The following is a 27219-nucleotide window of genomic DNA, read 5'->3' on the forward strand; positions in this document are numbered from 1 at the left end:
GTTAAGGGAGCTTCCTCAGTGGCTCAGCAGTCAAGAATCTGCCTATTAATGCAAGAGACACAAGTTTGATCCCGGGGTCAGGAAGATACCCTGGAGAAGGAAATGGCAGCCCACTCCAGTATTCTGACCTGGGAAATCCCACAGGCTAAGGTCCACAGGGTCATAAAAGAGTAGCACACGACTTAGCGACTAAACAACCACCACCACCACAACCAGGGTTAAGAATCTGCCTGCCCATGCAGGGGACACAGGTTCGATCCCTGGTCCAGGAATACCCCACGTGCCGCAAAGTAACCAAGTCCGTGAGACGTAACTACTGACCCCGCATGCTCTACAGCCTGTGCTCTGCAACAAAAGCCACTGGAATGAGAAGCCCGTGCACCGCTAGAGAGTAACCCTCGCTTGCTGCAACTAAAGAACAGCCTTTGCACGGCCACAAAGACCCAGTGCAGCCACACACACACACACACACACACAAGTTACAAAAAAAGGGGCGCGTAGTCCTTGCCTTGAGGCTACATTGATTGCACAGCACTTGACAAACACCGAGAAAACCTCAACCGTTCATACCCAAGAATCTACGGGGTGCTCTGATGAGGCGGAGAGACGTGAGTGGGCCCTCCGGGCCCCTCCTGGTGCTGACACCACAGTGACCCTTGCGGGAACCAGTAAAGTCCTCCCTAGGGTGTCCCAGGCAGAGCCATGAGCCCGAGGTTGTCTCTCCCCTGGGCATCCCGGGTCATTGAGATGCTGTGAGCTGTTTGCAGCCACGATCCCTCACAAGAAGGTCATGTATCGAGGCAGGATTGAGGCCACCGTGCACAGGAGAGTCGCCAGACGAAACACAGGACACCCTGGGAAATTTGCGTTTCCTGTGTGCATGTGTTTAGTCGCTAAGTCATGTCTGACCCTTTGCAACCCCATGGACTGTGGCCTGCCAGGCTCCTCTGTCCATGCGATTTCCCACAAGAATACTGGAATGGATTCCCATTTCCTTCTCCAGGGGATCTTCCCAACCCAAGTATCAAACCCACGTCTCCCGCATTGCAGGTAGATTCTTTACCACTGAGCCACCTGCATTTCAAGTGAACAACAAATAATGTCTTAGTCTAAGTCCATCCCAAATGTTTCCTGGGACATACTGCTACTAAAATGATACTTGGGACCTCCCTGCTGGTCCAGTGGCCCAACTTTGCGCTCCCAATGCAAGAGGCCTGGGTTTGATTCCTGGTCAAGGAATTAGATTCTGCATGTCACAACTAAGACTCAATGCAGCCAAATAAATTTTTTTTTTTAAATCCTCAACAGTCAACTAGCAATTAAAAACATTTTTAAAAATAAAATGTTATTTGTTCTTTACCTGAAACAAACTTCACTAGGTGTCCTGTAGATATATTTGCTAACCTGGCAGCCCCAATGAAAGAGGAGCCTAACAGCATTGGCTGACTTCCCTGACTTCGGTCCCACTGAATCTGCCCCACCCTGGCCCTTCCAAAGAGCAGAGCCGGGACATCCTTCTTTCAGATCTAGTTTGAGTTGGGTTTCCGTCACTTGTAACCGAAGGAGTCTGGGTTATAACAGCAAGTCATGGCCACCTTTCAGGAACAAAGTAGCCTGCAGCCTGGGAATCTGGGGGCTTGAAAACCCAAAGTGTGGAACCTGGGCTCAAGAACTCTTTTTTTTTTTTTTTTTGTATATTTATTTATTGGTCTGTTCCAGGCCTTAGTTGCAGTAGGCAGGATCTTTTAGTTGAGGTCTTAGCTGAGACACATTGGATCTAGTTCCCTGACCCTGGATCAAACCCAGGCCTCCTATATTAGGAGCTTGGAGTCTTAGCCACTGGACCACCAGGGGATTTCTGGGCCCGTCACCCTGGCCTGCAGCCTCTTCTCACTTCTCTTTCAGGGGCTGTGCTGGGGACACAGCCTGTGACCATACTGACCCCGTGGTTCCCTCCTCTCTCTTCTGCCCTAGAGGTTTCCAGCTTCCTTTTGCATCTCCTTTCCTTCCTAGGCCATTGCTTATTATTGTGGTTATAATTATTGTCATATCAGGTTTGTTTCTTGATTACAAAGCGGTTCACAAGTACTGGGTCATTTTAAACCTCACTGTAGCCCACCAGGCTCCTCAGTCCATGGAATTCTCCAGGCAAGAATACTGGAGTGGGTTGCCACTTCCTTGTCCAGGGGATCTTCCTGACAAGGGATTGAACCCACGTCTCTTACATTTCCTGTGTTGGCAGGTGGGTTTTTTTTTTACCACTAGTGCCATCTGATAAATGCTAAAAATAACTTAAATGTTCAACAGCTGAGGAGGGGACATGCTTCCAGTATGCTTCCCATCAGTGGGTCTCACACTTGTGTGGAAACCAAGTATGAAGACCATGGGGATGCGTGGAGAAGGCTCACAATAAGACAAACAAAAAATAAAGGCTACAAAACCGTGTGACACAGAGATAGAGCATCTCCTGAGGGAGGGAGTTTGCTGAACATGAAAAAACTACTAGGTGGGGTGGCAGGCACTGCAGACAACTTTCTGTTTTTAACTTTTCTTAACTTTTTTGGCCATGCTGTGCAACATGCAGGATCTTAGTTCTCTGACCAGGGATGGAACTTGTGCTCCTTGCAGTGGGAAGCGAGGAGTCTTAACCCCTGGACCAACAAGGAAGTCCCTTAATGGTGTCTTTTTTATACATAAATGAAAATCCAAATGAGAAAATTCAGTTTTTCCAAACAGCCTCCCCTCTTGATTGGAAGTAAGAATGGGGACAGACCTCAGCTTTGGGGGCCCCCCCGGTAAAGACAATCACAAAGAGAATCAAGGAAGACAAGGAGACAGCAGTGAAAGCCAGGTCCCCCAACCCCCGCCAGGGCTTTGCTCTCAGGGTCAGCAGACTCTGTCCTGGCCCCCAGATTTGGTGGTAGCCGACAGGTCTTGCCGACGGTCACCTCTTGACTGTCAGTGAAATGAGGTCTCCTGCCTGGGCTGTGTTGGCCGCTGCTGTGGAAGCGGTGGACTCTTAGTGGTGCGTGGTGGCCACCTTGAGGTGTGGCGGTGTCCAGTGGATCAGAGGTGACCTCGGAGACCACTTCAAACAGAATGTGGGGCTAGAAGTGACTGCGAGGCCACTGAGAAATCTGCTAGTGAAGAGGGCGCGGAGGAGAAAGAGGAACTTGAAGAGGGGTGGACGGTGGACCTCCCAAATAAAGGGCCCACGGAAGGGTCAAGAACATGAGGAGCAGAAGCTCAGTGAGGACGTGAGCTTTGGGTCACCTCTGCTAATATTGCTCTGCTAACATTTCTGCAGTGGAGGGGACTGGACTGCAGTGATTTAACATTCATTTGTGTGCTTTTTGGCAATGTATGAATTCACTTATGAGTATGCATTATTTTACTGAAATACTGATGCTTCCAAAGGTGCCCTGACCGACACCCACCTCAGACACCACAGTGAATGCCCTCCAGGCGAGGCCTGCTGCCTGAGTGGTCCGCCAGGTAGGCTGACGGGGAGATGACGTCCCTCAGGCTGCATGTGAACTTATGAAACCCAGTTGTCTTGCCCCCCACTGTTTCTCCCAGGAGCCCAAGGGACCCTCAAGCAAGTGGGGACCGGCTGTTGCTCAGATCCACCTGTGATAGGTGCAGGGTAACTGGGTCTGCCTCGCCACACACCTTCCAAGCATACACACAGCCCATCACACTCCATCTCCCAGAAAAAATAAAGAGCAGGGATTTGGGGGAAACAATTTTATTGTTTAAAAAATAGATGATACATTTGTTATACAAATAAGGCATTTTAAAAACTCTGATCTGAATATGTCTCATTTTCAGAGGCAGCGTTAAAAGTGTTCAGGGTTTCCGTAAAAGCCAGGAGCAGTTGCTCTTTCTGCAGAAAGGTGTAGCATGTTCACGCCATTGGCCGGGGTCGGGGGCGGGGGGGGGTCATGATCATGGTCTTCCACCACCCAGGGGAACAGACAGTCCCTCCGAGCTAACAGCTTGCCTGTCTCTCTTCCCTCCCGACAGAAATCCTGTTTGGATTGCTGCTTTCCCGCACGGGACAGAACGCATGGACACAACCCAGATTGCAACACACCATGATTTCAGAGCCCACACCCCCCATCCAGGACTCTTTCTGGCAACAGCTGCTAAACACAGCACCAAGGAGGCTGAAAACCTTCACTCGGGCTCGGGAAGCAGTGGCTCTCGGAGCCGGCAGAGGCCCCTTGATGTCTGCTCTCACCCCCTTCTTCCAAACCAAGGAGGGGTGGGGCAGACTGTACAGGTCCGTCTCAGAGATGCGCATTCAGCCTCGATTACCAGCTTCTCCAGGATCCTTCCCTCTTATACTCGAGTACCTCGTACCATTTATAACCGACCTTTCGACACGTCTGTGGGGTACAACTAAGGACCCAAACTGATGAATATATGTAGTTCTATTTACACTTCTGTTTCTAAAGCTACCAGCGCGGAACCATATTCCATGCGACTTTCAGTGAATGGAAATGTATTTATCCCTTCCCATGCCAGAGGGACAGAAAAGATGCAGAGATTTCCTTTAAAACACCTGAGAGGAAGGCAAAGACCAGCAAGAATAAAGAACCACCAAGACTAAAAGCAGCATACTTAATTGAGATCTCCGCCCCTCCCCATCTATGGTCCCATGCAGATACAGCACTGGCATCTACTTTACAAAAGAGATGGGCTCCCGAAAGTTGGCTGGAGAGGACAGTTCATCAAAGGGATCATCCCCCCAACTCCTCCAGCTTGCTGTGAGGTCAGAAGTGCCTCCTCTAGACTCAGGCCACTTTTCTCCTGTGCTGACAGTGTTCGTGAATGTGCACCTTGCTTTGCAATGAGCTGAGCAATCCTTGGAGTTTCTCACTCCAGCCCCATCTGAAGTGCTGACAGCCAGAGGCCAGGAGCCTGCACCTCTGGAGAGGGGTCCCAGGGTGCCCTGGAAGATGCACGTCTTCCAAGAACACAGGCTGGTGTGGGTCCCCAATGGCTGGTGAAGATGCCTGGCCCTGGGAAGGCCTCTAGAGCAGGAAGCGCAGGAAGCGGGATTTTTATCTCATGTGGAGGCGACGCAGTATGCAGCCAAGGACCACATAGGACACGCTGGTGCCCAGCTCCAGCCTCCAAGTGAGCGATGGAAGCGGGACCCGGGACTGGCAGGCTGATGCCTCGACCGACACTGGCCCATCAGTGGGGCGCAGTGGGGCGGGGGGCAGGCGGGGTTCTTGGAGGAACGAATCCACAACCTCAGTCAAAACACAGGGCCTCCTTGAGAGCTGACTTCACTGCGGATCCCTCCCAATGCTGTCCCCAGGCGCAGACCAGCTGCCAAGCACGGATGAGGCTGGAGGGGCCGCCCTTTTCCTCGTGGGAATCTCGACCGCCACGTGCACACTGCAACCTCAAGGGGAAGCGGGAGGTTCCCAGCGGGGCGGTGGGAAGGCTGGGAGATCGATGAGGGGGGAGCGGGTGGCCCCTACCGGGCCATGCAGGCGGCCACTGTGGGACACAGCCGCCTCTCAAGGCTCCAGCCCCGCTGGGATCTATCTTTTGTGGGGCATGCAGGCACCGATCTCGGGGACCTGCCACCACGGCCCCCTCACGCTTCTGTCATCACTGGCCTTTCCTGTGACTCGTTCATTCTCGGACACAGACACGCTGCCCGGAGTGGACTGAGGTCCATGGGTCCCCGTCTGCTTAAGATAAAAATAGAGCTGGTAAAGCTGATGCAGAGGCTGCTTCTGTGAGGCTGTGTGTATTTTTGTCGAGAAAAAAAAAAATCTGTTTCTGAAAACTGACTTGTAGGAAACCGCCCCTTAAGTTTCTGCGGAAGCGTCTCCCTCCCTTTCTCAGCCACACTGTCTGGTTCTCTACACAAACGGGGAGGAGGAAGGTCCCAGACCGGGGAAACAGGGCCCATGAGCTCTGGAACAAGAGTCCCCAAGGGAGTGTTCTGAAATACCACCCGCTGGCAGAGCCCGGGTTGTGCTGGTCCCCGGGAGGCCCCAGGACTGGAAAGAAAGCACTGTCGGCAGAGGAACAAGAAGTGGGGCAGGAGGACAGCACTGTCCTAACTTGCGGTTGGCAGGAAACTTTGCTCCCGGAGCAACATCAGAATCTAGCTCATAGCAGCTAGGAAAGTCCCTAAATCTCTCCCTGCAGCAACTGGTAACAAACCTGCTTCAGAGAGGAGGATGTAAGCCGGCCTCCAAGAGGGGCCAGCCTCCTGTCACAGGCCTGCAGGGCCGCTCCAGCTGCCTGGGCTCTGTCTGGGAAACTCTGGGAGCTGTGCTGGGCTCCCTGGGAAGGAGGTGGTACTGCAGAATGGCTGGGAGCACATGTCTAGACCCCTGTGGGCCACTTCCAGTTTACAACTGGCCTGTTGTCATTAGACAACTCCAGTTTCAACTTCAAAGTCATCGGTCAATCAGGATTCCTCCACCTCCTCACGGGGTTGTTGTAAAGACTAAATAAGACCATACAGCAGAAAACGTTTAGTCCTGAGTCTGCCACCCTCTGTATAGGACACATCATCACCGCTTCCAGAAGCCCTGGGGCTCCAAATGATGTGTCTCCCATCACCCACTCCTCCCCTCCCTCATGGTGGGAGCAGTCAGCATCCCACCACAGAGGCTGCAGCAGCATCAGCTGGGACCAGCCTGAGGCATGAAGCTGTAGGAACAGGAGGCCTGGGTACCAGTTCCAGAGTGCTCATCAGCATCCCTGTGTGGGCTGGGTGCCCGTGCTCCCTTCCAACCCTTGGGACCTCGGCTTACACAACAGGGTAAAGTCAGATTAGAGTAGCACGTTTCAAACTATGGATCAGCTTGATTTAATGAATTATAAGCAGCATTTAAAAAAAAAAAATTTTTTTTTAAAAAGAAGGTATCCAGAATTTTCAGGATGAGAATTCATTTATGGAACTTTTGCTTGAGATGCAGATTCATGCATGAGTGCGAGCGCTGACTCATGATGTAAAGTGTGTTTCTTGCTGTGGATCATGACCCAGAAAGTCTGAAAACCATCAGCACAGGATAGGAGAAAGAAAAGGGGAAGGGGAGTGGGAGGAAGCAGGAATATGACAAGGGCTCCCAGTGGACTACGCTGGTGTGACTTTAAGACAGCACTTCCTAGAAAGGTGTGGAGGGGGGCGGGGTGGGGGGAGCTAGGAGGAAGGTTCAAGAGGGAGGTGCACGTGTGCGTGCTCTCTGTGACCCTGTAGCCTGCCAGGCTCCCCGTCCATGGAATTCTCCAGGCAAGAATACTGGAGTGGGTTGCCATTTCCTTCTCCAGAAGATCTTCCCGACCCAGGGACTGAACCCACATCTCCCATAATGGCAATTGGATTCTTCACCACTGAGCCACCAGGGAAGCGGCATAAGAGGGAGGGGATATGTGTGTATAAACAGCTGATGATCCTGTTGTACGGCAGAAACTAACATTATTAACAATTAAACAACAACAACAACAACAAAAAACCCAGAGCACTTGATTCTGGGAAGGAAAGCCTGGCACTTCCTGCCCCCGCCTGGCCCTGCCCCCCACGCACACTCTCTAAAGATGAACGTGCATTTTGAGGCAAGGCACTCCTCTCAGAACAGGACATGCCCAGCTCAGGCCCATGGTAACTCGCTGTTACTCAGAAACGGTGACATCAGAAGTTTGCTGGCCCCTTATCCTGAAGCGACACTTGGGCACGTGCAGGTCCCTTTTTTTCTCACAGAAGTTCCTAAGGAACAGATTGGGGAGGGGGAGGAGGATGGGGAGGGGGTGGTCCTCAGTGCTACAGATCCAGGGAGGCTCAGGAGCCTGAGGGGGGGAGGGGGGGAATGAGCATCTGTGGTCCAGACCGCAGGGATGGTCTGAGGGCGCCCCCATGTGGCCAGACATGACACCTGCAGCCACGTGTCCACTCCCCCAGTTTACTCCCATCAGAAGCCTCAAAGCTAAACAACGATGATTTTCAGAAAGGGAAAAGACTTCCCTATCTGGGCATTGTGCTCTGATCGGCCCAGGTGAGTCTTCTGGGAATAAATATTGATATCCTGTCTGGATGGGGTCTTTGGAAGCTGGGGGAAACCAAATGTTAATAGGTACCTTTATGTGCAGAGCCCCTGGCCAGCACCCACCTCACGCGCACACATCTCCAAAGCAAGAATTCCTGTAAATTCTTGAAGAAGTGTAAACAGCCTTGAAGAAAGTGTAAACAATAACAAGTTGAAAGACACATTTCATGATGCTCCTTCTTGCCCAGGAAAGCCCTTGGTGTGACCTTGACACTTTGTATCTGCCTGATCTGATACAAACTGTGCCTATAAGATGGGGACGCTGTTCCACAGAAAACCCTGCTTTATCCTTTATCCCTGGGCTGTGCGGAAAGCTGAAATTAAGTGTGTTTTGAGAAGTTTCACTTTTTTATAAAACAATTTTGTAGATGCCCCCCACCACTTGGGGGTTTCAGAGAAACAGCTGTTATTGGCTCAGGGCTTCTCAGGAGCACCCGTTTACTCTAAATGAGAAGCTCAACCGGGACCGCCCCCCAAGTCTTCAGCGATGTGTTAGTGGTGAGGTGAGCAGTGGCAGGAGGGGCTGGCACACAAGAGGCCGATGCCTCCACAAGGTAGTGTGAGAAGGTGGGCAGCAGTCGCCCCTTCTTGGTGCTGACAACCAGCAAAGGCCCTGGGACGGCGGTGGACAGCCACTGCTGACGTGGGCCGCAGCCGCCCTGCCAGGAAGGCCTGGGTCCAGCTGGGTGAGGGTCGGAGCGCCTGGATGGTCTGGGTGCCCTGATGTCACATCTCACTCCCCCCAGGTAAGATGTTACCATAAGAGAAAGATTTAACTTGATCTTTTCAGGTAAAACAAGAGGGGACACTGAGAGTAGAAACACTCATTGGGGAAGTCCCCTGAGACACAAAGGATCCTCTTCAATGCAGATCCCAGGAATGGCCTGACCAACTCTGTCCAGTGTGTTTCAGTGTTTCACGCAGAGCTATCTGGCTGTGGTGGCAGGTCCACGCTATTGGCGCCTGCCCGCCCCACAAAAGACAGGCTCCAGCGGGGCCGAGGCTGGAGACAGGGGCAAGTGCCTGGGGCAGGGGTCCTCCCTGACGGAGCTGGGGAACCGGCGCCTCCTGCCATTGGTAAAGTCCACCTGCTGAGAAAAGGAGCTCCATGGCACAGTCGCAAGATTCCTGGATCCGTTTCCACATCCTAGCGTTTGTTGCTAGGGTGTCTGAGGGACAGCAAAGCAGCAGAGTGGGTGGGAAGACCTCCCTGGTGAGGTCTAGGAAGACAGGACCTGAGATGCAGAGCAGGTGGAGGTGGCCCTGGAGGGGACTGGATAGCAGGCTGAGCTGGAGGCTGGAGAAGAAAAGGATGGCAGGTCCTAGCAGGTGCTCGTGGCTCAAGGTGGGCACCTGGGCTCCACCATTCACGCTCTGCTTTTCTGCTGGAGGCGGTCCAAGGTGCCTGGCCCACACGTACCTCCTGGTTAACCACTCCCTGATTGCACTCCTGCTCCAGCAGGGAGCTTTCAGACAGTCCTGTTTGCGCTGGTGGATGCCCACATGTAACTGCTGCAGGCCTTTATTTAAGGTGGATGTTCCTCCCCTGACTTGGATCTGTAGATTTTCAAGAGCAGAGCTGCCATCTCTTCCTTGTTCCATGGGGGCCCACCACCACTAGATGGGGACTGCCGCAGGGTTGGGACAGGGTCTTGTCCTTCCCCACTGGAGGCCTGACCCTGAGGTGTCAGATTCCAGAGAGGACGGCACGTGCAGGTGGGGGGGCAGGACTGAGAGGGTAGAGAGAGGGTGAATGAAGGGGAGGATGGGGGTGAGCAAAGGGCCAAAGTTCCATCACCCCAGAAATGCGTCATAATCCATGTACCACACCAGCTGGCCAGAATCTGGCAGGACGCCTGAGATGGGCCACTTCTTGGGCTCGTGGCCCACGCGGCTGACCAGCATAGCGATCTCACGCTTCATCCTGCCCATGACCAGCACGGCCACCTTCCGGGCACGGTTGATGAGGGGCAGGCTGAGGCTCATGCGCCGGTGCGGGCTGGAGGGGCTCGTGGTCAGCACCACCAGCTGCTCGCCGTCCAGGCCGGCGGGCGACTGTGGGAAGAGGGAGGCCGTGTGTCCGTCGGTGCCCATGCCCAGCAGCACCAGGTCGAAGCTGCTGTTGGTCACGAGGGCAGAGATCTCCTCGGCATAGGCCTGGGTGCCCTGGTCCTCCTCAGCACAGAGCCGCTGGCGCCGGTGCACGGGCATGGGGTGGACGTTGTAGTGGGGGACCCGCACGTGCTGTAGCAGGTGCGTCTGCAGGCCCTGGAAGTTGGACTCGGGGTCCCAGAGCGGCACGCAGCGCTCGTCCACCAGCCACAGGTGCGTGTGGGCCCACGGGAAGCTGTAGTGCCCTGTGGCCAGCTGCTGGAACAGGGCCACCGGGCTCGAGCCGCCCGAGAGCGCCAGGTGGAACTCGCCAAAGCGCCGCACAGCCCGCACGGCGGCAGCCTCGATGTCTCCCGCCAGCCTGGCAATCAACTCCTCGGGCCAGGCCGAGATCAGCGGGCTCTCTCGGTACTTGGCCCTGAGGACCTGGAAGTCGCTGGGCAGCGGAGCGGAGTCCGGCCCTGGCACCAGCTGCTCTGGCCGTGGCTGGGAGAAGGACAGGTGGCCGCCGCTGAACCCAAAGTCCAACAGCTGTCCGTTCTCTGCTCCTCCTGGGTACAGGCGCGGGACCTCGTAGGCCAGGCTGTCCAGCAAGGGCGTCCAGAAGACCCAGGAGGCCAGCAGGTTCTCCGTGGTGACGAAGGAGTCCTTCCGGCAGTGGAAGATGTGAGAGATGAGCAGGGAGTAGGCATCCTGCTCCCGCACGGGGCTGTAGGCGTAGTAATCGGAGAGTGGGAGGCCGAAGAGGCGCAGCCCGGGCCGGCCCTCCACTTCCTTCCAGCTGGCAGAGGGCAGGGCCGGCCGGAAGAGATTCCTGCTGACCAGCACGGCAGGACTGCCCAGCTCGCCGTGGCCGATGTAGAAGATGATCTGTCGGGGCAGGCAGCGGCTCTGGGCAGCAACCCAGTGCTTCTCGCTCTGGACACAGAATGCCTGGTTCTTGAACAAGATCCGCACGTAGCTCACTCTCTCATCCAAGACTTTGCCGGACATCAGGATGAATGGGACACCCTCCCAGCGGAGGTTGTCTATGTGAATGAGGATGCCTGGGGCAGGCGACAGGGGGACAGTGGAGGTGATGCTCAGGCACAGGACCCGGGACCTCCCGGCCTGCTCACCTTCCCCTCTTTCCTTCCTGCTGGCCAGCCTCCTTTTCTCTGATTCCTCCTCTGGGAACCTCTGGCTTTGCTAGCCTCACCCCCACCTCTCACCTCTTCCATTATCTTCTCTTCCCAGTGGCTGCTCAAAAAGCAGCCTCATGGGCCACCTCGGGCACCCACCGCCCTTGAGGGGCCTCTCAGCACCATCGTCCCCAAACAAAGGGGAGCTGGGCTGAGGAGCTCCAATTGGGAGATTCTGTGAGAAGTCTCACGGGGCAGGGGTCGGGGTGCAAGGTGGCACTGATGCTGAATGGGGATGGGGGGAGGTGTTCCTATGGAGAGGTGCTTCCTTCCTGTCTGTAGAGTGCTGAGGATGTGCTGAGGCCATCAGATATGGTGGGGGGGGGGGGGTGGTGGCAGGGGAAGGAGAAGGGGAGCCAGGGGTCTCAGCCACAGGCCTGCAGAGAACCGCAGTACAGCTGAAGTGGCCTACAGGGGCCCATGGCGGTGAGAGTCGGATGCAGAGTGCCCTCCAGACTGAGCTGCAAGCCTGGTTTTCCCACAGCCTATCTCTGCGTGACCTTGGGCAAGTTTCTAGCAACTAGCCGAGCCTCACAGCCCCTCACCTTTAAGTGAGGCTGACGACACCTGCCTGATGTGTTGGGCACGCGGTTGGTGCCTGACCAGAGTTGCTGCTCTGGTCCTGGGGTTTGTGATGTCAGTGTTAGAGAGCCGGCCACCCCCAGAAAGCTCTGAGCCTGTGCAAGTGCCCAGAGGACGGCCCCGGTGGGCACCTGCCTGCCTGGCATGCTGCGTGCCCACCAGGGGTGCCCCTGGCCTGCAGCCTCTCCGGGGGCTGGATAAGCTCCTCAAGGGCAGAGCCAGGTCTGAGCCCAGCTGGGCGAGCCCTGGAAACATCCGTGGACTGAACAGAGATCACCACTGAGGTGTCTGTCCCTCTGTCCAGAGGGAGCCAGCAGGTGACCTGCTGCATTAGGCTGGCAGAAGGGCAGGGAGGCAGGGGCATCTCTCACTCACCTCTAAGCACCTTGGGAAAATCCCACTTCCAGCCCCTCCCGACCCACCCCGAGGGGTCTGTGTTGGGAGGACTGCTCCCGCCCGGGGGTGGGGGCGGCCCAGCAGCCCGTGCCTGGCCCTGGGGGCCCACCTGCGAAGGTCGGCGTCAGGCTGTGGAAGCTGTCTGGCTTCTGCAGCTCCCCGCGCACCTGCCCACTGTAGGCCTGGTACTGGCCCAGCACGGCACTGTGCCTCTGCAGGCCCCGCAGCGCCGCAAAGGCCTGGAGCTTGTGCTGCAGCACGGCCTCCGGGCTGCTGAGGTTGATGGGCAGCTCCATGGCCACCAGCATGAGGACCTCCGTCAGGTGGTTCTGCAGGACGTCGCGGATGACGCCGTACTCCTCGTAGAAGCTGGTGCGGCCTGGCGGGGGGTGGGGAGGAGTCATAAGGACCGGGCACGTGGCTGACCTGTGCCCACAGCCACACTCCCTAGTCTGGAGTGCCAGAGCAGAACTGGGCAGGAAGGGGGCAGGCAGCCCTGAGCCAACGAGACCCGCCCCACCAGGAGGTGTCAGACCCCGTGGGCCTCTCCAGGCCTCTGCCTGGGAAGGCCCTGGTTCCAGAAAGCTAGGCACCGCGGTGAAGGCCTGGGCAGCTTGCTGGTGCGTGACCCTGGGTGAGTCACCTGACTTCCAAGTCTCTGCTCCGCATCCTGCCTTCAAAGGGCACTGTCACCCCCTACCAAGCCCACATAAGTGCCGGGTCCTTGCCCTTGGCTTATAGTTGAGCAGAGGGAGGAAAAGCCAATAAAGACATTATAGACAGAGTTCATGCCAGAGGGTAACAGGGAGTCTGCTCTGAGACCTGCAGGAGCAGCTCTGGACGAGCTCGGCAGCCAGGCGCCAGGAGAAGGGGAGCAGGAGGGTGGGGCTGAGAGGGCGGGGCTTGCAGGATGAGGGGCGGAGGCTGATTTGTTCCCACGCTCAGGGAAAGCAGTGCAGGAGCTGAAGTAGGAGATGGCAAGACCTTCCGCACATTCACGCCCTGGCCTGCTGTGGGCAGGGAGACTATAGCAGACCACGTGGTGGCCCAGAGGTGGGGACGGGGGGTGATGCTGTGACCTGGACTAAAGGGATGGGGTAAAGCAGCTGGAGAGGGTGGACGGCGCTTCTTGAGTGAGAACTGGCTGGACCTGCTGACCCATGAGGCACTAGAGGTAGAGAACCCACCTGCCAATGCAGGAGACGTAGAGATGCGGGTTCCATCCTGGGTCGGGAAGGTCCCCAGGAGAAGGACATAGCTACCCACTCCAGTATTCTTGCCTGGAGAATCCCATGGACAGAGGAGCCTGGTGGGCTATGACCCATGGGGTCACAAAGAGCTGGACATGACTGAAGCAACTTAGCATGTAAGCTGACCCATGCAGGCAAGCACCAGTGAAAAGGAGGAGCCAAAGCCAGCTTCAAGGACTCGGGGCAGTGGTGGGGGGGAATTGGCTCCTGGGAAGGTAACTGCTCAGGCCTGAGCAGAAGACGGGCATGGTGACATTCCTGAGATGAGGGGACTGGGTAGAGGAAGGGGTTGATGGAGGGGAAACCAGTTGTATTTAAGCCTAAAACACACAGGTGGAAATGGCAGGTGGTCAGTGGATGGGGTTGCTGAGAAGATAAAAGAAGGTGACACACAGAAAGAACATGACCACAGAGCTTGGCAGTGTCAACAATGCTCACTGTGCCTGGCACAGCGTGGAGACGCCAGGCACCCCTCCTGTTACACCCACAGGGTCTGGCACGGCGGGTCCACGACCGTCCCTGTCTACACAAGAGGAAGAAGTCAGAGGCCCAGGGCTGGGATGAGCAGTCAGGAGCTGGTTAACCACACACGACACACTTCCTCCTCCAGGACTCAGAACCAATTCTGACTACCAGTGACTCAAATACATACAAGCCAGTGGACTTAAGGCTTAGGGCTCAAACGCCACAACACCTCACATGGCATGGCTCACATTCTGCTGATTTGCTGAGACTCGGGCCAGTTCACAGCCTTACGTACAGAAAAAGGTGACATTACCACCGGAAGAGCAGCTGTTTATCGAAGGTTTGCGTGCGTCACCTGTAACGTGGGATCAGCTCTGTTACCCAGCAGCTCCTGCTCATCTTTCAGGTCTTGGCTTCCAGGAGAGTCTACCAAACTCTCGGCCTGCCCTCCTGGAGGGCCCTATCTTCGGCTGTTTCCCCTGACTAACTTGGTGCTGCCAAGTTCTTGCCACCCTTGCCACCCTGATGCTCCATCAGGTGAGGACTGCATCTGCCTGCTCCCTGCAGCATCTCAAGCACCAGATACAGCGCCGCAGTCACTCCGCAGAACACTGTGTGGCTGGGAAGCTGAACACACACACCACCAGGGATTCACCTCAGAGGTTCCATGTTCAGAGAAATAAAGCTGACGATGTAATATAAATATATAAACTGCTTTGAAAATATAATATGGCCAGGATAAACAGAATTTCAAATCAATGAAAAATACAAGGGGAAATAAGAAATTCCATAGACAGGTTTTATGGATTACGAAAGGTTGGGGGAAAAAAAAGTTATTAGAAGACAGATCCATGCAGACTATCCTGAATGCAGGTTGAAGAGACAGAAAGACTCAACACACTCTCTCTCTCTCTCTCACACACACACACACACACACACACACACACACACAGCGTGTTGACTCTTCAAAATTAAACAGCACGTTTTTAGGCAACTGGATCCACACAGAAACGATAAAGAAACAAGGGGAAAGTCCACCTAAAACCTGGACTGTAGAGAAGAGGAACTGGGATAGGACTGGGGGAGGGACCCAAGGTTTGCAAGTTCATAGGTATCTGTTACATCATAGTTCTGCATGTTACCTAGATTGTGTGTGTGTGTGTGTGTGTGTGCGTGTGCCTGCTCAGTCATGTCTGACTCTTTGTGATTCCATGGACTGTAGCCCGCCAGGCTCCTCTGTCCGTGGGATTCTCCGGGGCAAGAATACTGGAGTGGGTTGCCATGCCCTCCTCCAGGGGATCTTCCTGACCCAGGGATCGAACCTGGGTCTCTTGCATCTCCTGTGTTGGCAGGTGGATTCTTCACCACTAGAGCCACCTGGGATTGTGTAATCATTCTTTTTTTATCTTATCAATACTTAATTCAAACCAACAGAAAGAAATGGCCCCTGATTCAGACCTGCCTGGCCCACCTGCCCTGGCCAGGCTTGGGCCAGCTGGACAGTGAGCAGGGGCCGCCTGGCCTGAGCTCAGTCCTACAGGCCAGGCGTGGCAGTGGCGCCCGTGTCACGGGGCAGGAAGTGAGACCCACAGTCGGCTCCTGGGAAGGTGTCTGGTCCTCGAGAGTGGGGCTTGAGGTTGCGGCTCTGGTCAAGGAGGCAGATCCCGGGACACACAGGACACCCAGCCCGGCTGCTGCAGCCAAACTATCCTAAATGCCCCCAGCTGGGAAACCAAGGCTCGGCTTCCGGCCCCACGGTGGTCTGGTCTCCAAAGTACTCACAATATCACTGAGAAGACATCAAGAAAAAGATAACAGATAACAGCAATAATGGCAGATGTATATATCAGTCCATTTACCCCTCACAGTAGCAACATGTACAGAGGTCCTGCTATTACCCTCATTTTAAAATGTAAAGAGGAACTTCCCTGGTGGTCCAGTGGCCAAGACTCTACACTCCAATGCATGGGGCCCAGGTTTGATCCCTGGTTGGGGAACTATATCCCGAATGCCACAACTAAGAGTTCATATGCTGCAACTAAAGATCCTGCCACAACAAAGGCCTGGCACAGCCAAATAAATAAAATATATATTTCAATATATTAAAAATAAATACAATGTAAGGAAATTGAGGTTCAGAGAAGTCAAGCAACTTGCCCAAGATCACACAGCTGGTAAAGGGGTAAAAATGAAATTGGAACCTCGGCAGCTGGCCCCAGGGGATTCCCTGGTGGTTCAGTGATAAAGAATCCACCTGCAAGGCTGGAGATGCAGGAGACACAGGTTCAATTCCTGGATCAGGAAGATCCCCTGGAGAAGGAAATGACAACCCACTGCAATATTCTTGCCTGGGAGGTCCCATGGACACAGGAGCCTGGTGGGCTACGTCCATGGAGTCGCAAAGAGTTGGAAACAACTCAGCGACTAAACAACAACAAAGCAGGTCCCAGAGCCTGCCGTTCTCACCACCTCCCTGGCTCCACTGTGATTCCCACGCAAACAGCCGCAGGCAGAACAGGGCGCCTGGGTGGGGCTGAGCAGCACGGGCCCTGGTGGCTTTCAGAAGTGGAGGCTGGTGGCTGAAGCAGGAAACCAAGCTGGGCTTTTTGGTGGCGGGGGTGGACGCAAGGGGCCAGGGGCTCAGCACCTCATGGGCCAGGAAAGGTGTGAGGAGGACAAGGCAGGGCCGTGTCTCTCGGCTGCAGTCAGGCGGGGAGTGCCTCACAGGTATGTGGGCCCACAGTGACCGAATCTTGTCATTTATACAGAGAACACGAAAAACTGGATCATTAAGTACAATCTCATGTGTACAAATAATTCAGATTTTTTAAATTGCTGTGTGTCTCAAAGAACTGTATGTAGGGGGCCGACTTTGCCCCTGGGCTATGTCCTGGTTGGGGTGACAAGCGTAAGCCAGAGGGCAGAGGCCCCGACACACAGGTCAGACGATGGATGGGGGTGAGCCTGGCTAGTCTGGCAGAAGCGGCCAGTCTGTGATTCGCAAAAGCAGAGATCGAGAACAGATGGGAAGGGCTTTGGAAAGGAGACTGAGGGGCTTGAGGAGCTATTAAAAGTCCTCGACCTCACCAGTTAAGCAGAGTTACTGCACGATCCAGCAGCTCCAAACCACCCAAGAGAGAAGAAAACATATGTCCACACAAAAACTTGTACACGAATGTTCACAGCGGCCTTATTCACGACAGCCAAAACGGAGAAAGAACTCAAGTGTCCACCAACTGATAAGTGGATAAATAAAATGTGGTGAATCCATCCACACAGCAGAATGTTATCTGGCAATAAAAAATAAATGAAGTGGGTAGCACTGAAACATATATATCACCCTATGTAAAAAAGACAGCCAGTGGGAATTTTCCGTACAACCACTAAGAGGGAGTTCAACCTGGTGCTCTGTGATGACCTCGAGGGGTGGCATGGGGTGGGAGAGGGAGGGGACATATGTACATTTGTGACGATTCATGTTGATCTGTGGCAGAAATGAACACAATATTGTAAAGCAATTATCCTCCCATTAAAAATAATTAATTAAAAAAAAAAAGAAATGAAACACTGACACAGGCTATACAGTGTGGATGAACCTTGAGAACATTACACTCAGTGAGAAAAGCCAGACCCAGAAAGTCACATCCTATTTACATGAAATGTCTAGGCAAATCCATAGAGACGGGGAGTAAGTTTATGGCTGCCAGGACTAGGAGGATGAGGGGCGTAATCAGAGGGTGGCAGCTAATCAGAGGGGAGGGGGGGAATACAGAGCTTCTTTTGATGAAAATGTTCTACAACTGATTGTAGTGATGGATGCACAGCTCTATGAATATACCAAAGCCCACTGAATTCTACACTTAAGTAAGTGAATTACATGATGGGGGCTCCACCTGCCAGTGCAAGGCACTTGGGTTCGATCCGTGAGTTGGGAAGATCCCCTGGAGATGGAAATGGCTACCTGCTCCAGTATTCTTGCCTGGAGAATCCCATGGACAGAGGAGCCAGGCAGACCACCATCCATGGAGTCGCAAGGAATCAGACACAACTCAGAGGCTGAACAACAACAAATGATATGTGAATTATCTCTCAATAAAACTCTTTTTTTATTAGAGTAGGGAGGTGGAACCCTGAGAGAGGTGCTGTGAGAAGATTAAGCCATCTATGATTTGCAAAATAAACAGAGAGGGGACAGGTGGGAATGGAATCAATGGACAGCTTTGGCTGCAACTGAAGGAAGTAACAAGGGCCAGAGCAAACAGTGAAGCATAAAGACACTGAATGGATGAGGGAAAACTGCAAGGTGCCTGGCTGGATCCATGAAAGGCCGTGCAGGATTATGGTCTGCAGTCTCTGCAACCAGGCTGCGTGGGTTCAAGGACCCGCTGTGCCTTCTTTTAGCTCTGTGACCCCAGGCAAGTGATTCTACGTCACATATAAAAGAGGACTGGCCGCAGTGCCTGCTCTGCAGGGCTGCTGTGAACATCAATGAGCTAACAAGTGCATGGGGTGTGGAGCAATACCTGGCATGCAGGAAGCACTGATACACACTGGCTAGCATTTTTATTATCACAGGGGCTGCAAGAGAAGGCCTGTCAGAGACAACTGACAACTCAGAGAACAGCCACTATTTGAAAATAAAGAAGTTGGAGGGCTTTCCTGGTGGCCCAGTGGTTAGGAATTCGCCTTGCAACGCAGGGGACACAGGTTTGATCCCTGGTCCAGGAAGATCCCACATGCCGAGGAGCAACTAAGTCCGTGTGCCACAACTACTGAGCCTGCTCTCTGCAGCCCACGAGTTGCAACTACAGAGCCGATGCCCTGAAACTACCAAAGCCTGCTCGCTCTTAGAGCATTCTCTGCAAAAAGAGAAGCCACTGCAATGAGAAGCCTACACAGTGCAATGAAGAACAGGCACTGCTCGCTGCAACTAGTGAAAGCCCTCACACAGCAATGAAGACCCACCACAGCCAAAAAAAACAATTAGAAAAGGCAGACAGTATTTCATGAGAACAATGCAGTGATGGTTTAAGTTCTAAATCGGCTGGGTCCGACACGGTGATATACATCCAGTGAAAATATCAGTACCTCAGAGGTAACTGGAGGTTATATATATATAAGACTAGGGCTCGGAAAGACAATGCTGGAGATGGACTAAATTCCATCAAATCAAAAATGAGACAGAAACTAAGATCTGGCTTGAAGGAGTTCATATTTTAGCTTCCCAGGTGGCTCAGTGGTAAGGAATCCGCCTGCCAATGCAGGAGACAAGAGTTCTATCCCTGAGTCAAGTGATCCCCTGGAGAAGGAAATGGCAACCCACTCCAGTATTCTTGCCTGGGAAATCCCATGGACAGAGAGGAACCTGGCAGGTTATAACCCATGGGGTCACAAAGAGTCGGACACAACTAAGCGACTGAAACAACAACAAGATGGAAACAGGCTGCCAATTCAATTCTATCACCCCATCCACAGTAGACCCAACTTCAGAGAGGCTCGCATATGTAAAAAATGTGTATCCTGGCATCAGTGAATTCGAGTAGATTTAGGAGTGCAAAGAGGACAGTTAAAGCTTTGAGAGCAGCTGAATTTTTGATTGAGAGAACACAGCAGAGTCTTAAAGAGCCCTGTTATCTGCTTACTAGTCATTAGTTCAGCAAATCCCTAAGTGGCCCTTTTCCTATTTTTATCCTCTCTCACTCCTGGAGAGGAGGCATTCCTAGGTTTACTACCTGCTGTGTAAAAGAGAGCTTCCTTCATTCCTTAATTTCAAGCTTGGGGGTGGGAGGGGAAGTGAGCCTGTGTTCAGCACAGCCCATATACTTGTCGACTTGGATCCTTTCCTGCGGAGCTGTCTTTCCAGTTAAAGTGGAGTGATCAAGCCCATGGCTGGCACCTCATCGGGGAAAGGCAGGGCGGTGAAGCCCAGGTGGGGGCTGGTCCTCCTGACAGCACCCAACAAGGTGATTTTTTTCTGGTTACTACCAGTTATTGTGGACTGCCTTTTCCTGAAAGTGACACATATGACTCCTAGTATCTTTCCTAGGCTGAGAACTGAGAGGTAAAATCCCATTGGTATGTGAACAAGGGGGACTTCCCTGGTGGTATGGTGGATAAGAATCCACCTGCCAATGCAGGGGACTTGGGTTCAATCCCTGGTCGAGGAACTAAGATCCCACATGCCAAGGAATGACTAAGCCCGAGAGGCACCACTACTAAGCTTCCGTGTCTGAGAGCTTGTGCTCTGCAACAAGAGAAGCCACCGCAACAAGAAGTCCACTCACTGCAACCAAGAGCAGTCCCTGCTCACCACTAGAGAAAGCCAGAGCGCGGCAATAAAGACCCACCACAACCAAAAACATTAATTTTTAAAAATACGTGAACAAGGATAGAATAAAGCATGTGTGTGCGTCCCTAGCTTCAGTTGTGTCTGACTCTTTGTGACCCTATGGACTATAGCCCGCCAGGCTCCTCTGTCCTTGGGATTTTCCAGGCAAGAATACTGGAGTGGGTTGCCATGCCCCCCTCCAAGGGGTCCTCCCAACCCAGGGGTCAAACCCCCATCCTTTAAATCTCCTGCATTGGCAGGCGGGTCCTTTACCACTAGCGCCACCAACCAGTTTCATGGAAGACAATTTTTCCATGGACAGTTTCGGAATGATTAAAAGTACACTACATTTATTGTGCATTTTATTTCTATTACTATGACATCAGCTCCACCTCAGACCATCAGGCAGTAGATCCCAGAGGCCGGGGACCCCTGGAACAAAGCACAGCCAGCTTAAGCCACTGGAGAAAAGACCAGTGGACTGGTCCTGAATTGTTCACACACAGAATTGTTCACACACTGGTCCTGGCTCCTGAATTGTTCACACACAGAGCTCATCGAGTCCCTGGCTGCAGGCATGGGGGACCATCACTCTCCTCCTTGGTCATGCTCCCCTTCACAACCTCCCAGGCAGCACCCCATGCAAGGTACTCTGAGAAGAGCAGCTGCAAACCCACCAAGCCAGCGGGAACAGGGAAGATGGGGGCCCGATGTGGACAGAGCTGTAGGAATGTCACCAGTGACGGATGCAGCTGTTGCGAATTTTCTGATAAACAGTCCAGTAAGATGTAAAAACAGCCATAAGGTCGTGTTGACCCATCTGGTCTAGTCATTCCACTTCAGAAGTACACTTAAAGAAAAAATACTTTTTAGAATGCTCATAAGTGTTCTATAATTAGATAATGGTTGCATGACTGTGTGAATATATTAAAAACTACTGAATGGTACACTTTAAAAAAGGGTAAATTTTACGGTATGTGAATCATACCTTAATTTTTTTTAAAAGCTAGCAAAGTACTATTTAAAATAGCAAAAAGTGGAAACAACTGAGATGCCTAATAATAGAACAATTCATATTCTGTGATATAAACAGGACTGAACAGAAACACAGAGCGACTGAAAGGGATACATTATGCAGGCTGTCAATACATGGAAATTTAAGTACATATATAAGTGAGAGAGAGAGAAAATATTAGGTGAAGAATTGACATAAGAGAGAACTGGAGATCAATTACCGTCTTTATATAACCCAACACAAGTCACCTACAAGTCACCTGGTGCCCAGAGAGTCAGAGACGCTGCTGCTTCCCCTCCCAGCCCACCTGGAAGGAGAATGGCAGTCTCCATTTGTAGAGCATTTTCATGCGCATTATCTGACTTAATCCTTAAAACAATCCCAAGGGACAGGTAACGGGGATGGCCATCACTATGCAGAGGCTGCCAAAGATGCAGCCTTCAGATCTTAGACCAGAAGCCCCTCCCAGCTGCCTCCCCTGGGTGGGAGATTTGGACTTTCCCAGCAAAGCAAAAACAAAATGAAAAGCTGGCTGCGGTCTCTACCAATGGGTTCTGGGACCGCTAAGAATAAAAACGGGGAGAGGGCCGAGGAGAGAGCGAACCGATGGGCTGGAGGCCCAGCAGCGGCTCTGGGCTCACCTTGCAGACGCCGGGAGGGGCGCCGGCCCTCCTGAGCAAGCTGCCAGCACCCCCCTCCACCGCCCCCCAGACACCAGGCCAGGAGACAGGACAGCTGCCGTGTACCTGGAGATGCTGGCTGCCTCAGTACCTCAGCAAGGGGTACAGAACAGTCACTCCAAGCCTCAGGGTGACCAATGTCAGATCGGGGACCCCCCTAAAGCAGGGACAGCCACACGGTCCTTAGGAAAGCTCCCTCCTTCCTCTTGCCAAAAAAAAAAAATGGAGAGCCTTCCAGCCCGAGGAGAACCGGGGTGGCAGAGAGATACCCGGGGCACGTCTGGCAGGAAGGCCAACTGCCGAGGACTTGGACAGACTGAAGCTGCGGGCGCAGTGATTAGGAGCCTGGGTTCTGGGGTGCCACAGACCTGGGACCCCCTCCCTGCACTTCTAGGTGGGGGGACGGCAGCCCCGTGAGGACAGCAGCCCCCCTTTCAGCAGAGCCCAACCCTATGGCTGTGATGAGGGCAGGTGGGGGTCACCTCCACACACGGGCTAGCGGCCCCAACAATGTCACTCCCTGGATGGCCCAGAGGGCTGCCTTGGGAGACCCCTGGAGCAGGGGGTTGGGCAGGGCTTCTGTGACTCTCAGGACGGGACTTCCAAGAGGGGTGGCCCAGACAAGGATGAGAGGGAGCTGGGGCTGCAGGAGGACCGCTCCCCTCCCCCGACCTCCTTTATTCCCCCGCTCCTGCCTCTGCAGCAGCCTCAACTGCAGCGAACTCCTCTGGGCCAGAGGCTGCGGCAGGAGAGGAGAAAAAACCTCTCACAGCAGGGAGGGAGGTACGGAGGGAGGGAGCCAGGGGATGGGTGGGGGTGGGGCAGGGTGGAGGAGAAATCCAAACCCCCGTGCTGCTCAGACGCCCCCACTCAGGGTCTGTCTGGGACCAGGCCTGGCCCGTAGCCCCCTCCCTTCCAGCACTTAGGCCACAGTCTAGGAGCAGGGTCCCTCGGGGGCCTCCTGGCACAGGAGTGAGTGAGGGGAGTGGGGGAGGGGAGAAGGCCCCCACACTCTGTCCTTCTGCTTCACGGTCAGACCACGGGGCTGGGACTCCTGCCTGGACGCTTGCTGGCCGCCCCCGGCCTCTGCAGCACCGTGCCGGCTGAGCTCACAGGACAGCAAGATGCTGAGACCTCAGGCAGGGTGGGCAGTCTCCTCCTGCAGCTTCCTACCCCCAACCCCAGGGGGCGGCACAGCCACGACCCTGGTCTGCTGGACACAGGGTTACTGGCCATGGTGGGGTGACTGCAGGATCCCCAGCTCCTGTCCTCTCTCTCCAGCCTGAGCTTGAGTCCAGCAGGGCCCTGAAGCAGATCGGGAGGGGAGAGAGAGGATCAGTGCCGGGGACGCACAAGGCCCCTCCCTTGGGATGCAGAGAACGCTTGTTCTTCTGGGTCCCCTAGCCCCCGGGGAAAGAGACAAGACAGAAGGAGAGGGAGGGAGAAGGAGAAACAGAGGCACAAGGAAGAGAACCCCCAGTTCTGGCTGTTCCCAAGGACCCAGGTCCATAGCCCCTCGCTGAAGGGATGAGCACAGAGGCAGGAAGTCATCCCACCCTACACCATCAGGCCTGTGTACACACCTGCCCAGGGAGATGCGGCACCCAGGCAGCTGCCGTGCCGCTGGCCACCTTTGACAAGGAGAGTGGTCTGAACCAGCCCTGCCCTGGCTGTGAGCCCCGCCCATCTGGTGGGTCCCCAAGACCTGCCCTGCTCTGGGCCCAGTGAAGCAGCATGTACTCTGGAGCTGGCAAAAATAAGACCCACTGCTCGGAACCCACACCCCAAAGGCAACCGGGCTGATGCTCTGGTCCCACATAACAGCCCTGAAGGCAGTGACACAGGCCGCCCTCCCCTCTAAACCTCAGCCGTCATACTAGCAGTCAAACCCAAGATTCTCCCTGCCATGGGCTTTCCACGACTAACAGATCTGCTCAGACCTTGGCCTACCTTTCTGTCTTCCTTTCTGCTTTCCTTTCTCCGACATTCAAAGGTACCTTTGCAAGGAAGGGCCTTTGCCTAGCTCCTGGCTTCATATGGATTCTACAAATGACATCAAATATCAAGAAGAATGGTTCCAACACTTTGGCCACCTCATGTGAAGAGCTGATTCATAGGAAAAGACCCTGATGCTGGGAAAGATTGAAGGCAGGTGGAGAAGGGGACGACAGAGGATGAGATGGTTGGATGGCATCACCGACTCAATGGACATGAGTTTGAACTAACTCTGGCAGATAGTGAAGGATAGGGAAGCCTGGCATGCTGCATTCCATGGGGTCCAAAAGAGTTGGTTGGGACTTAGTGACTGAACAACAACCAAGAACGATGGGGCAAGGTGGAAGAAATAAGAAGCAACAACACCAATTGGTGACTCCAGACATCACAGGGTAGGACTGGGGAAGGAGCTGCCAGAAATGGGGGAGGAGAGAAGACCCAGTGTCACATCCAGGCAGAGAGGGGCTGGCCCCCACCCGCCCCCAGCCAGGCGCTTGGCACCAGATCTGTAGGTCATCTGTAGGTCATGTCTCTGCGGATGAAGCCAGGGCATGGCCCAGCCCTCAGTCCTGCCAGGACAGGAGGCACACACAGGCCCCAGGCGGAAACCCACAGCCTGAGCCCCTGCTGAGGACAGGAGAGGAAATCTGGAAGGCCTGAGGAGAGCCACGAAGGCTCACTGCAGTGGGGAGAGCACCCTTTTCTCACACAGGTTCCAGACAGAGAAGCCCAGTTCCTCTTTAGGATGGCAGGGCCCTTGGAGGCTGGCTCTTGTCTGGTACCCTAGCCCACTGTTCCTCCCACCTGGCCCTGACAGCACCACTTGCATCATTCATTCTGGAGTCTGTCCCAATATACATCCCCAGGTGAACCAATGAGGCATCAGGGGACAGCAGGCAGCTGGGTCCCCATCCCTGAAACCCCCACACACACCCACCCTGAGCTTCCAGCCCTAAACACACTTCAAAGGGGAAAGGGGAGAAAGCTGACGGGAGGAACGGAGCGGAGAAGAGACACAGACCTCCTGGGCCCCTTCTGGGCCCAAGGGGTCTGGGGCCCACCTTTCTGCCCAGGCCCACATCAAAGGGTGGGACAGCAGCCTAGGGCGGCAGCACGAAGTTGGGGGATGAGCTGGCTGCCATGGTGCAGAGCCCGGGGCTGGAGCCAGACTGCCTGGACGGGGACCCGGCTACACCATATCCGGCCATGACCTTGGGCTCATCACCAAACTTCATCCGTAGGTGGAGGCTAATAATAGCGCCCTTCCCATTTGGCTACTGGGGCCTCAGGACACGGTAGGAACTAGCTTTTATCATTGGGGTAAATGAACCGAAGCTCTGAACACATACAGCCAATGCTCACGAGATGTGATGGAGTCACAGAAAGCCAGGGCTCAAGGGGCCTCAGCTGCTGTGGTTGACACAAGTCGGTGGCCACACAGATGAGGGACAGGACGCAGTGAGGTCACTCAGGGGAAGAGATGGGCCTGACATGCAGGTGTCCTGACTCCTAGGTCAATACTGCTGATTCCTGCAGTGTTTGGTCAGCACTTCCCAGGTGCGTGCCAGGTGCCAGCAAGGAGGTGGCCTGAAGCCTCCAGCCCAATGGGACAGACAGACAGACGGGGGAATGAGATGAGGCCAAGGAGGGACAGGGAAGGGAGGCGTGTTCGCTTGGAATGTGCAGCAGGAGTGGACCTTGTTGGGACAGTCAGCAGGGCCTCCCTGACAATGCAACCACTGAGCTGAGAACGAATGAACCGGAAGGACGGGAGGTAAAGAGAAGAGAGGAGATGAAAGCAGAGGGGGCTGCTGCTGTAAGCAGAAGCCTGGGAGCCCTGCGCACTGATGGTCTCCACCACACTCAACAAGGAAGCCAGCTCACCTCCCAGGGCTTACTGCCAGCCAGCATTTCAGTGCCTTGGCCAAGTCTACATAACCCAACTACATGCTCCCTAAGGGCAGCCGTCACCATCTGGGGCTTGCCTGCGGGCACCCTGGGGTAGAGCATGGCCCAGAACTGGGCACACACAGGCCCTGAAAGGAGACTGCACACCAGCGAAATCTTCTAAGCAAGCACTGGCGGAGAAAAATGGCAACACACTCCAGTATTCTTGTCTGGAAAATCTGATGGACAGAGGAGCCTGGCGAGCTACAGTCCATGGGGTCTCAAAAGAGTTGGACACGATTTCGTGACTGAGCATGCACACACACAGCTCTGGCCATAGCGCCCTGGGGGCCAATGCCAAACCACTGATGCAGGGCGGGGACCACTCACGCACCTTGCACGTCCAGTGTCTCTTTCATGACGACCTCCACCCGCTCCACGTGGTGCCGGTTCCAGAGGCCATCCAGGGCCGCACGGTTCTGGTCTCGGAAAGGCAGGATCTGGGCCACTACCTGCCAGGGAGAAAGACTGCGGAGCTGTGGGTTTCTCTGGGGACCAAGAGGGAATCCTGACCCCACGGAAGGGCCCGCAACCTCTCCATCCCACTCAGAGGAAACACTCTCGGGAGCAAAAGTCCCCGGATGCCAGGCCTTCACAGCCCAGTAAGGACTCAAGAACCTCTCAGTGACCTCCACAGGGTTAGCAGCCTTTTTTAGATTCTCTACCTTCTATTGATGCTTCTGAACTGTGGTGATAGAGTAGACTCTTGAGAGTCCCTTGGACTGCAAGGAGATCCAATTAGTCAATCTTAAAGGAAATCAGTCCTGAATATTCATTGGAAGGACTGATGCTGAAGCTGAAACTCCAATACTTTGGCCACCTGATGGGAAGAACTGACTCATTGGAAAAGACCCTGATGCTGGGAAAGACTGAAGGCAGGAAGAGAAGGGGACGGAAGAGGATGAGATGGTTGGATGGCATCACCAACTTGATGGACATGAGTTTGAGCAAGCTCCGGGAGTTGGTGATGGACAGGGAAGCCTGGCATGCTGCAGTCCATGGGGTCGCAAAGAGTCAGACACGACTGAGCGACTGAGCTGAATTGATCTTCTATTACCATCCATTTTTAATAAAAGAAAGGTGTTTTAACACTAAAATTGGAGCAAGAAAAGTTTCAAATTGAATACCATCCTGTATTTTTTTTTTATATAATTTTCCCCTAAACAAGTGAAAACCTACCAGGA

General features: G+C 54.1%; 1 protein-coding gene across 3 annotated transcripts in view; it reads right to left on the minus strand.

Moving 5' to 3' along the window:
• Window positions 1–3732: 3732 nt before the first annotated feature.
• H6PD (hexose-6-phosphate dehydrogenase/glucose 1-dehydrogenase) overlaps window positions 3733–27219 on the minus strand; it is a 39972-nt gene continuing 16485 nt past the window's right edge. For all 3 annotated transcript variants that reach the window (XM_061160466.1, XM_061160465.1, XM_061160467.1), the window contains exons 3-5: window positions 26370–26487; window positions 12465–12734; window positions 3733–11242 (exon numbers count right to left, since the gene is read on the minus strand). In XM_061160466.1, the coding sequence (XP_061016449.1) occupies window positions 9879–11242; window positions 12465–12734; window positions 26370–26487 (1752 nt within the window). In that variant the 3' untranslated portion in view covers window positions 3733–9878. The remainder of the gene's footprint in view (window positions 11243–12464; window positions 12735–26369; window positions 26488–27219) is intronic.

Source organism: Dama dama, chromosome 14 (genome assembly GCF_033118175.1).
Source record: "Dama dama isolate Ldn47 chromosome 14, ASM3311817v1, whole genome shotgun sequence".
Taxonomy (NCBI): domain Eukaryota; kingdom Metazoa; phylum Chordata; class Mammalia; order Artiodactyla; family Cervidae; genus Dama; species Dama dama.